Source organism: Quercus lobata, chromosome 5 (genome assembly GCF_001633185.2).
Source record: "Quercus lobata isolate SW786 chromosome 5, ValleyOak3.0 Primary Assembly, whole genome shotgun sequence".
Taxonomy (NCBI): Eukaryota; Viridiplantae; Streptophyta; class Magnoliopsida; order Fagales; family Fagaceae; genus Quercus; species Quercus lobata.
Window position 1 is genome coordinate 70969008 of NC_044908.1, and position 11766 is coordinate 70980773.

Genomic DNA, 11766 nt, shown 5'->3' on the forward strand with positions numbered 1-11766 from the left:
TGATTTTTTTCCCCTTTCTTTCTATTAGTTTGGTTTTTGTGTGGGGGTACATCTGTGGGTTTTCTTTGTCATCAAGCCAAGTAGTTAGTTTTTTTTTTTTTTTTTTGGACAAGATTTGAACTTAAATCCCTTAATTTTCATTATATAATAACAAGAGACTTTACTTATTGTATTAACTAGTCGCTAACCCGTGCGATGCACGGGAAAGCTACGAATTTTTTCCAAATGATGTGACATTAGGTTTTGGAATTTAGCATTGATTCTCTGGTAGCACATTCTTAATTTTCAATTTCATTTATTTGATGTCTTCCACTAAATATTGAATGCATTCATTATATTTAAAAAATGTTGAAGTTTAGATATTGTTTTTGAATTCCTCTTGATTTTAAAGACACAACTATTGAATCTGAACAACATACCAATGCAAATATCAATCACTTAAAATTGAAAATAAATTATTTAAACATGATAAGTTACAATTCAAATTAAGTCTCATGAGTTTTTTAAATGTAAAGAGAATACTACAATATTTATAAATGAAATGTATATAGACAAACAATTAACGCTATGGTAAAAGAAATCCTCAAATAACTAAATATAAGAGTTTAATTCCTCTATGTTTCAATTTAAAACCAAATTGTGCATAAAGGCAACAAAATTTCCTTTGTTCCAATACGTCTCTAGTATCAAAATCACAAATTCATTAAAACCAAATTGTGCATAGAAAATCTTAGAGATAGAAAGACAACTTTAAAGTTTTTTTTGTATCTTCTTCCTTTGTTGCTTTGTAGTAGTCCCTAAATATGCCCTTTTATTTTCCTTGAGTACAGATGTTGGTGTGAGCTGCACATTGTTTTGAACATCAAGTTTTTGAAATGTTGTACAATCACCATCTTCTTCAATTGATAAGTTGTTGCTACATTCATTTGAAGTATCACTGATGTAAACCTAGCAATAGAACAGGTTGAGGAATGTATTACAACACATACATTTTAAATATCATATTTGTAATTTTGCTAAATTAAATAATACTTACTTCTGTCATTTTATCAAGCTGAATTGCTTTGTCAGTTTCTTCAAAAGAGTCGAAAAGTTTCTTGATAGTGAAGAATTCCCATCCATAGTTGAGATTATAGTTATTTAGTTGTATTTGGAAAACAAATTGTTTTCCTTTTAGATTTTCTATTTGCACAGGAAGGATGACTTCATCGGGCTCCTAACAAAAGTAACACTTTTCAAATTGTACACTGAAATAAAGTAGTAAATATTAAATACTAATTTTATATTCCACTTTCTTACCTCTAAAGATTTATTCAAAAGGTCTTTGGCTGATATGTTGAGTAATTTTTCTGCTTCTGAATCAAATAAAATGAATGTGGCCATTCCTGAGCTATCTTTAACCTTTAATTGAATTCTATACCTGATAAAAGAAATGACATATATAACGTTAATATCATATTATTTGTTGTGTATTTTAATATAAAAATTAAACATTTTCAATTTGTGTACCTTGGGATTGGGAAGCATGCCTTTTTGTTGCAATTGTCGCACCATAAAAATTCATCTTTTGAGTTTACCTTTCTACGACATACTTCGCAAGAGATAAAGTACCGACCATGACGATTTATGTCAATGTTTATAATCTTTCCTTCACAGGTAAAGATTGTTTCCTAGAAATTGAATTTAATATGAATCAATTTATAATTTTATAGTTAAATTTTGTAAAAGCAAGTCTAAAGTACATAAAGCAATGTTAAGGACACAATGTTATTGTTGAAGGTATATTTTTTTCTTACCTTATTATCAGAGTCACACATAACTTCTTTGATTTCAGTTATGGTTCATCTATTGATGTTCATCTCTTCTTCAATTGATACTTGTGGTTTGAATTGCTTGGGCATTTGTACTATTGGTTGGTTATTTTCCACCAGCCTATTATATTACATAAAGATATTAGACATGGTATTGTAGACTGTAAATATTTTAAAAATGTGAATCCAAAATAAAGCACTTACTGATCTTTGAATTCAGCAGTCTCAGGAATGTCCAAATCAATATAAACTCTTGTTCCACTTGTTGACGATAAGTTATACTCTCCTGGAATGCATAGGATTCATTAGGAAAAAAAAATACATTGAAGTTTCAATGAAATGATTACTGTAATCAGTGAGAGGTCTAGATTAGAGGGCATAGTATGTTGTAGACATGTACAATATAGAGGTAAATAATCCAACTTTGCTATGGTAGATATAGATGCTAAAGATAATGACATTTGGGAAAATGTTTGTCACATTTTGAAAACCAATGGATCCTAAAAACCATGATCTTGAAATGGATTAAAAAGAAAAAAGAAAAGAAAAATCTCTTCCAACAATGAAAAATGTGTAGGGAGGGAATGAATCCCCCAACAGTAAGTTATGAACACCTTTTTAATTCTTATACATTGAAATGATTTTTCTCTGCTCAATAATTTAGAGACAACTATCTTGATTCATTGGATGTTTACATAATAATTTAGCCAAAATACTTTGTATTTCAAACAATTGGATGATTTCTTATGTAGTTTAGAAGATGGTTATAAAGAGAATTAGAAAAGAGAAATGAACTTGCCTTTAAAAGTTTTGACAGTCAAACATGTAGCAATTATGATAAAAGGGCCTGGATTTTCAGTAAAGAAGCTTTCCTCAACTTCATTTGCAATTGATCCCCAAAGTGTAAGCTTTATTTCATGTCCTCTGTCAAAAAATTTCAATGTTATAGTGTAAGTTCTTATAATATAAGTGCATGTATTGGTTTATCAAAAATAAATAAATAAATAAAAAGTGCATGTATTGAAAATAATTTTTTTTTTTTTTTAAAAAGACATACTCTATAGTCATGACATTTATGTTTCTCATCAAGACATTTGATCCTTTGATGCAAGGTTGCTCAATCGGTCCAACACCAATCACATTTGCAATGATATCTAGGCATTAGAAAGTTGTGGATGTAATTATTTTCATATATAACAATAATATAATGCATAATTATTAATAAACTTAATATAACGCATAATATATATAGAGATACCTGATAGCTGGACATGTTTATTAACGCGTTCATGTATTTTATTGTAGTCAACAAATTCGAATTTATGACGCGGTATATCAACATCAACCTCCTTTATTTCCTTAATGCTAGTTTTCAATGTGAACATGATCTTGATGTCATTGTCTACTGGTCTATACAATGCATTGCCATCAACCACTTGAAAATGAGAGAGTTCATAAAATTTTCCTTCTTGCAAAAGAGGCTTGAACTTTTTAGCAATATTATTTTTAATGATTGCATGTATTGAATTATTCTGCAAGTAAAGTGCATCAGTTTTATATAGATAGAGTTCATGGTATATATAATGATCAAACAATATTAAAAGCTATAGAAGAAAAACAAACCTGCTCATCAATTAAAATCATGTCTAAACTAATAATATCATTATTTTTTGAGTTGATTGCATTCCACATCCTTGATATTCTGACCTTGACTTTCCAATTTTCTTTGTGTTTGTCTATACAAAGCTGATTAAGGAGAGAATACTGCATCATCTTGGATCCCTACCTGCATAGATTAATAAATTTGATAGTTTATAAAAATTCTCAACTTGATTTAGATACTGCATAGAATAAAACAAAACAAAGCAATATAACAAAAACATCAAAAAGTAATTAGCTTATTAAAGATAGAAAATAGTAATTAGCCTGTATTCAATTATGTTATAGACATGAAATTTAACAAAACAGTAAGCATATACGAAGTGCATAAATCAATTTGGAGAAGATAAACAGGAAAAAAGATATATATATATATATATGAAATTATGTTACCTTTATTAGTTGGTTTCTTGAGTCAAAGATTGGTAAAAACTTCTTTATACACAATATTTTTTGTTTCAGACTTTTTTTCAATGTCATCGTTAATGATGAGGAATTTTAGGCCATTTCTGCTTGTAACTCTAGACACTGCAACGTACAATTGCCCATGACTAAAAACAGGTTTTGGCAAATACACTCCAACATGTTTCAATGATTGTCCTTGGCTTTTATTTATAGTCATTGCAAAGCACACTGAAATTGGAAATTGTCGTCTCTTTAAAACGAATGGCCATTTTGAATCACTTGGAGATAATGTTATTCTTGGAATGAACACACGTTTGCCTATATTAGTGCCAGTTATGATTTCTGCTTCTATCACCCATGTAGCCAATCTTGTTATTATGAGTCTTGTTCCATTACAAAGACCTTCATTCTGATTCAAGTTTCTAAGCAACATTACAGGCAAACCTATTTTTAATGTCAGTTTATGGTTTGGCAATCCTGGAAATCTCAACGTGTTCAAAAATTCAACAGTATACAGGAGATCTTGGTCAGGAACATTTGAAGAAGCCTTGCATATAGAATCTGAACTTAGATATTCATGAACTTCTCCATTTAAGGATGACACAATATAGTCATTTAGTTCTTCTACAACTTCATTTGTAGGGGCAAGAATTGCCCTATCCTGTAGGTAACTTGGATCTGTGTATTTATTTTCCAAACCTGGATATGTGTTGTCAATAATATCTTGCATTGGATTCTCTGAAGGTTGGATAATCAAATCACTTGGAATTGAAATGTTGTAATCCCCATCTCCTTCTCCCAATTCACCATTACCTATTTTAAGAATCCACTCACTAAAGTCCTTTATAGATGATGTTTCTATTCCACTCATACCGTTCTGTAGAAGTCTCATATTTGTTTGGAGTTTAAAGACATTACAATCATTCCATAGATATGACTTGCTAATTGAGGATTGGACTATATCTTCTCGTCTTCCCTTTCTCACAACTGGAAGTATTTGTCGAAAATCACCCCCTAGAACTACAACTTTACCACCAAAAGGTTTTTCAGCATTTTGAGGATCTTCAATTTGTAGTATATCTCGTAACGTGCGGTCAACAGCTTCAAAACAATTCCTATGTGCCATCGGTGCTTCATCCCAAAGTATAATACTTGTTTTTGAGAGAAGTTCTGCTGCTTGTGTTCTTTGCTTTATGTCACAGGTAGAGTCATCATTTACATTAATTGGGATATGAAATCTTGAGTGAGCAGTCCTTCCACCAGGAAGCAACAAAGCAGCAATTCCTGAAGATGCAACAGCAAGAGCAATTTTGCCTTTTGATCTTATACCAGACAGGATGGTTCTATAAAGATACGTTTTACCCGTTCCACCATGTCCATAGACAAAAAACATTCCCCCTCTTTCAGTAACAACAGCTTCCATTATAGAATTGTAGATTATACTCTGTTCATTGTTTAGGCCAGAAATTAGGATCTCATGTTCTCTTATCAGACTTGATACATCATACGACATTTCTTCTTGAATAAGTCTATTCCCATTCTGAATAAGATCCATATTTGGCTGGGGCATTTGTGGATAATCTCTAAGTGATCTTCCATATTGTTGGAGGATTTGTTCGATTTCATACAATCCATAATTTCTCAATTGGTCATCTGATAAAATTAGTTCTTGGAATTGGAGGATACGCCTTTGCCTATTTAGTATATCTTCTGTAATCAGTTTCCAATTGGATTCCCAAAGACTTAATGGATCAGCTACCTCACAGATCAATAGCATTGTAACAAATAGTTGACGCAATTGTTGCCCACTGGCCCAATTCGAAGCTTCAATTAGGGAATCATGCCATTCTTTGTCGTCATCAAGAAGTCCAAGTGCATAACAAGCTTCCTTATAAGTTGGATAAGTAACATCATTTATAGTCTTTAATTCTTTAAAGTTTCTTGGACCTTTGACAATGTTAAGCAAAATTCTCAAATAAAACCTTTTACCACTTGAAGGATGTGCGTAGTACACTCTTCCAATACAATATTTAGATTTCCTTCTTTGCCATTGCTTATCATTACTATGCCATACCCATTTTGTAGGAAATTCAGCATAAGTCAACTCTCGAGCATCTTCAAAAGCCTCATTTGTTTTCATCCATTCTGTAAACTTTGTTTCTTCAATACCAGGTATATTTAAAACATTATCCAAGCTTGTATTTTCCGGATAAATGATGGGATGTTCGTCTTCTAAATGAAAATTTAATCTTTCAACAGGTGGATATCGAAACTGAATTGGAAATTCAAATATTCTCCAACATGATTCAGAAGCTGAAATATATCTACAATCTAAGTATGCTTTTGTCTCATCAACAACAATTTCGGTTTCTTGTCCATCACTCCCAATATTTGGCAAATTCTCTTCTACAACAACTGTTGCTCTATCTGATCCCTTGTTTATATATTTAAACAAATATTTGATCGATCGAGATCTATTACACCATTCTACATTCAAATGGGATTGGTACTTCACCAAGAGATCTACATTATAAGGTACAACATATCGGTTATCCAAAAGAATTCCGTTCTTCTCTATTGTTTTTCCATCATTTCTCCTTCTATATACTGGAAAGCCTTCTTCATCAATTGTTGTTTCTTCATAAAATCTTTTCGGAAAATGTTTTGTACATTTACCATTCATCATGCACGGTGATTTCGGATTTGCAGATCCACATGGCCCATGCATCATAAATTGTTTTACAGCTTCATTAGCAACAGGATCGTCATCTGGATCTGGTATCTCAGCCATAATGATACCATCAATGTCTGTTGGACTTGGACACTTATCCTTTGGATCCAAGAATAGAAGAATATGTGCATGTGGGAGTCCTCTTTTTTGGAATTCAATTGTATACACAATAGCAATAACTCTTCCAAAATGAGATTTATGCCTCAAATCATGTAATAGTTCATCTAATTTTATCTTAAAAACCCTTGCTACAATATCTGGCCGATCCTCATATTTTAGGCCTTCTATAAATTCTAAGGAATGATTGATTTCTGACCATTTTGGATTGCAAGTAAATGTAAGAAATAAATCTGGGTAACCTGCCCATCTACATATCGCCATTGCATCTTGATAATTTTGAACCATGTACCTTGGACTTCCAGTAAATGAGGATGGTAGGACTATTCGTTTGCCTACGGTAATGGGATCTGTATCACCACGAAGAACGGCATCTTTCAAACCATAGTACAGCTCTGACCTCAATTTTTTTTGATTGAATCTAACCCATTGTAGTCTTTCTTCTTCGATAGAAGTGTATGCATCCACTATAAATTGTTGAAAAAGCCTCCTACCAAGCAACAATGTCTTGCCCTCATGAAAGCGTTGTTGAAGCCTATAAGCATAGTATTCTCTCATTGTTATTGATTCCCTTTTTCTAGAATTGCTGCCATTCAAATTCCTATAAGGTATACCAAGCATATACCCATCCTCACCATATGGAAAAAGTAATGGATATTGCAATGCCATAAAGCTTGGATGAGTTCCATTTATACGTTGCAATCCTAAACTTCGATTCTCAACAATAATATCTCTATCAGAACTTTCAATATTAAAATCTCCAACAATAAGAGCAGCTATCTCAGACATTACAGGTAAGTCATATTGCCTTTCACCAGAATTGCGACTTCGTATTAAACGAATTCTGACATTATGTATATCTGATTCATCAAATCTGTCCCTGACCATTCTAAAACATTTAACCAATTGGTTACACTGGTCTAACATTTCCATCAACCCAGTAACAATATCTGGATCCACATAATTTCTATCATCTTCACGTATAACTGCATCAATTCTATTTTTAACTTCATTATCAGTTTCATAAATATAAAGCTGTGCATACTTAGGTTTTTGGCCATGGACAGGAAGAAGTGATCCAATTCTATGATGAGTTTGACCATTTACACGAAACACATATGGACCAGAACCATTATTCACTGATCTATCAACATTACCCCCCAAAGAAGTGAAAGCAAAGAGAGAGTTGTAGATTCTTATCCCTAGTTGAAAGTTTATTGATCTCTCATCACTATTAATATTGAGTAAGTTTCCAAGAAAGGGTGGAGGTTCTTTCAATAGAGGGAGTTGAACTCTTCCTTCAGAACAGCACAAACTAAACTTCGGTTTTGTAGGCGTTTTTGACTTTACAGTTCTCTCTTCATACCAAAGTTGAGCTCTACAATGCTCACATACTATTGTTGGAGGTCCTAAATCCAATGGTTCCGTAAATTTTCCTACGACAACAAAAACAAAAATTCACTTTTTCTTCCTAATTTTAGAACTTTTTTGGGAGAACTAAAAAAATGTAACACTTACGTTGTTTTCTGCTTTCATCATTAATGCTATATTGTCTACGTCGAATACTCCTTTCAAATGGCTCGTCACCTCTTGTTCTTGTTTGGCCTAGGTTACATACTAATTATTAAGTTACATACTAATTATGAGTTTTTTAAAGAAAAATATTTGTTTAATATGTCAATATCATACCCCTTCTATTTCTCTTTTTAGATAAAATTAATCTTCGTCTCAATCTTGCATAGAAAGCAGAGTCCATGCTTGGGGAATAAACTAAAAGGAAAACATTCACAAAATTTTAATTCATAAATATAACTATATAGCAAAAACATATATTACAAATTAACAGTTACATGTTATAGAAAGGTGAAAAATTGAAGAAAAATATAGCATTCACATACTAACTTCAGAATTAAAAAAACATAAAGATATGATTATTTGATAAAATTTTCAAAATCTCTCTACAAACACATTACCAATAAATATACAATAAACAGTACAGAATAAAAGAAATATTGGTAAATACCTGACTTTCCCGGTCTTGTGGTTGTATTACTAAATAAGCAAGATATCAAAATTCTAAATCCCTACCTGCAAAGCCAATAGAAGACAATGAAAATCTGATTGACATGCTTCTTCAGGACATTATAAGCAATGAATACATGGTATTTTATTGGAAAAACAGCCAACAGATTAGTTGACATAGGACAAATTAAATTTGTCCATGTGTGCTTGTAGTGGGTTTAGGATTAGGATTAAATTTTTCTGGAGAGAGATGCGGAGGTCAGTTCGGTAGGATCCAGTGGGGCAATTTTTGAATGAGGCTATAATAACTTGGTTTCCAAGATAAAATTGTGCATTTCTGCTAGGCTTGCCATATTATTGACATTCTCATTGAAGTCTATACACAAAAAGGACGAATTCTTGTGGCATTTTTTAAGAGAGAATGAAACCAAATTCAAAATTTAAAAAAAAAAATAAAAAGGAAGGTAAAAGAGCTGGGTCCCATCATTCTCTATCACATACACAAGGCAACTATCTAACACCAATTTTATAAGTAGGGTATCTATTGTGTGATATATATGGCATTTTGACTGTGCATTGTGCATGCTCCTCTGACCTTCTATTTCAGCATAGTTATAACAGTATAAAAGTTAGACCCTTTAACCTATCCTCTGTTGGGCAAGGTAACCATGGTTGGCAAGGTTCTCTTGCAGGGTCCCACTCAATCAAAAGCAGTAAGTAGAGCTGGATTTTAATTTTATGACAAAATCCTCTTAACATGGAAATAACATAAACACTTGCTTATCAGCAATTGCATTATGCATGGAAACCAATTAACAGTAAACTTACCTTAAACATTAACATGGCATACATGCATCAAGAAAATTGAAAGTAAAATTTTCTTAGTGAAAAAAAAAAAATGTTTATAAAAGGAGAAAGCATATGCATACTTTAATATCCCTATAATTATCCATACCAGTCAAATATAGCTATATTTAAAGGACTGCTTTAATGTAGCATTCTTTGGAAATCTAACACTTCTTGAATTTTAATATACCTAATAAAAGGAAAGTGCATGCTAATAATTATTTTTTATTAGATGATGAAGTAGCACATAATATTTAAATTTTTTAAATTTCCTTAATGAACTAAATTCAGAATTAATGGTCCTTTTCATAGTTAATTAATGAGCCAATTTCAAAATTTTTATAAATATATAATATTCAAAATTCTTGAAAAATTCACCAAAAAAAAAAGAAAAATTGAACATGAATTTGAAATCTTGGGCTTAAAATTAAAACCATTTTCAAAATACAACATTCCACACATTAATTTGATAATTCGAACACATTATACGTTGAACCGACTCAATTTTTTCACCTATTCACCAAATTATAAAACCATGCATGCAATTACTGAGTTACCATAAAAATCAAATTTTGAGAAATAAACATGAAAAAAAAAACCGAAATGGTCTTGAACACACTAACCTGTCCTTCACAAAGCAAATAGAAAAATCCAGAACTATAACTCACTATCTCTGTAAGTCTGTAACCCAGGTTATAGATCTGCAAATAGAAAAAACTACAATTCAATCAATTATAGAATACAAAATAGGCACAAAAACATATAACTAAAATTCAAAAAAAAGTTAAATTGATTATCTAAGTGTGTGCACAAAAACTACAATTCAATGAATAAAGTTTCCACACAAAAACAATTCAATCACTAATTTTAACACAAAAACATATAACTAAAATTTAAAAAAAAAAAGGTCAAATTGATTATCTAAGTGTGTGCACTTAAATAGTTTTACGTTTGTGCATAGCTACATCATTTAAAGCAATATACTTAGATTTTCCTTTGGTGCTTTATGCATGCATATGTTTCCAGTACAGATTCTAGGACTGCTTTAATGTAGCATTCTTTGGAAATCTAACACTTCTTGAATTTTAATATACCTAATAAAAGGAAAGTGCATGCTAATAATTATTTTTTATTAGATGATGTAGCACATAATATTTAAATTTTTTAAATTTCCTTAATGAACTAAATTCAGAATTAATGGTCCTTTTCACAGTTAATTAATGAGCCAGTTTCAAAATTTTTATAAATATATAATATTGAAAATTCTTGAAAAATTCACCAAAAAAAAGAAAAATTGAACATGAATTTGAAATCTTGGGCTTAAAATTAAAACCATTTTCAAAATACAACATTCCACACGTAAATTTGATAATTCGAACACATTATACGTTGAACCGACTCAATTTTTTCACCTATTCACCAAATTATAAAACCATGCATGCAATTACTGAGTTACCATAAAAATCAAATTTTGAGAAATAAACATGAAAAAAAAAACCGAAATGGTCTTGAACACACTAACCTGTCCTTCACAAAGCAAATAGAAAAATCCAGAACTATAACTCACTATCTCTGTAAGTCTGTAACCCAGGTTATAGATCTGCAAATAGAAAAAACTACAATTCAATCAATTATAGAATACAAAATAGGCACAAAAACATATAACTAAAATTCAAAAAAAAGTTAAATTGATTATCTAAGTGTGTGCACAAAAACTACAATTCAATCACTAATTTTAACACAAAAACATATAACTAAAATTAAAAAAAAAAAGTCAAATTGATTATCTAAGTGTGTGCACTTAAATAGTTTTACGTTTGTGCATAGCTACATCATTTAAAGCAATATACTTAGATTTTCCTTTGGTGCTTTATGCATGCATATGTTTCCAGTACAGATTCTTTCGGGTTGTTGCAAACTTGTAAAACCATAAAACTTGGTTACTACCATGAAACTACTGCTTTCTTCCGGTTCGCACCTAGCGATTATTAGTCTACTCTCACGATTCTAGGAAACAACTGTATCATAAGTCATAACCATAATGGAATACAAAATTGAATGTGAAAAAAAAAACATACCTACAAATTGAATAGCCGTGAAAAAAAAAAAAAAAAAAAAAAAAAAAAAAAAAAAAAAAACATACCTACAAATTGAATAGCCGTGAAAAAAAAAGCA

General features: G+C 31.0%; 3 protein-coding genes and 1 long non-coding RNA gene across 4 annotated transcripts; all 4 read right to left on the bottom strand.

Moving 5' to 3' along the window:
- Nucleotides 1-666: 666 nt before the first annotated feature.
- On the bottom strand, nucleotides 667-1860 carry LOC115989105. Its single transcript, XM_031112770.1, has 5 exons — nucleotides 1797-1860; nucleotides 1510-1670; nucleotides 1300-1420; nucleotides 1037-1216; nucleotides 667-948 (listed from the first exon to the last, which is right to left on the bottom strand). The coding sequence occupies exons 1-5, from the start codon at nucleotides 1815-1817 to the stop codon at nucleotides 751-753; spliced, it is 681 nt and encodes a 226-aa protein (XP_030968630.1). The 5' UTR covers nucleotides 1818-1860; the 3' UTR covers nucleotides 667-750.
- A 727-nt stretch (nucleotides 1861-2587) lies between these two features.
- Nucleotides 2588-3455, bottom strand: LOC115991052 (replication protein A 70 kDa DNA-binding subunit-like). Its single transcript, XM_031114804.1, has 4 exons — nucleotides 3435-3455; nucleotides 3070-3343; nucleotides 2869-2965; nucleotides 2588-2735 (listed from the first exon to the last, which is right to left on the bottom strand). The coding sequence occupies exons 1-4, from the start codon at nucleotides 3453-3455 to the stop codon at nucleotides 2588-2590; spliced, it is 540 nt and encodes a 179-aa protein (XP_030970664.1).
- Nucleotides 3456-3885: 430 nt separating this feature from the next.
- LOC115991053 lies at nucleotides 3886-8479 on the bottom strand. Its single transcript, XM_031114805.1, has 2 exons — nucleotides 8413-8479; nucleotides 3886-8159 (listed from the first exon to the last, which is right to left on the bottom strand). Exons 1-2 carry the CDS (start codon nucleotides 8477-8479, stop codon nucleotides 3886-3888), a joined length of 4341 nt encoding a protein of 1446 aa, XP_030970665.1.
- A 264-nt stretch (nucleotides 8480-8743) lies between these two features.
- On the bottom strand, nucleotides 8744-11187 carry LOC115989629. Its single transcript, XR_004092022.1, has 3 exons — nucleotides 11114-11187; nucleotides 10215-10292; nucleotides 8744-8811 (listed from the first exon to the last, which is right to left on the bottom strand). It is a non-coding gene; the product is annotated as an uncharacterized LOC115989629 (long non-coding RNA).
- Nucleotides 11188-11766: the final 579 nt, after the last annotated feature.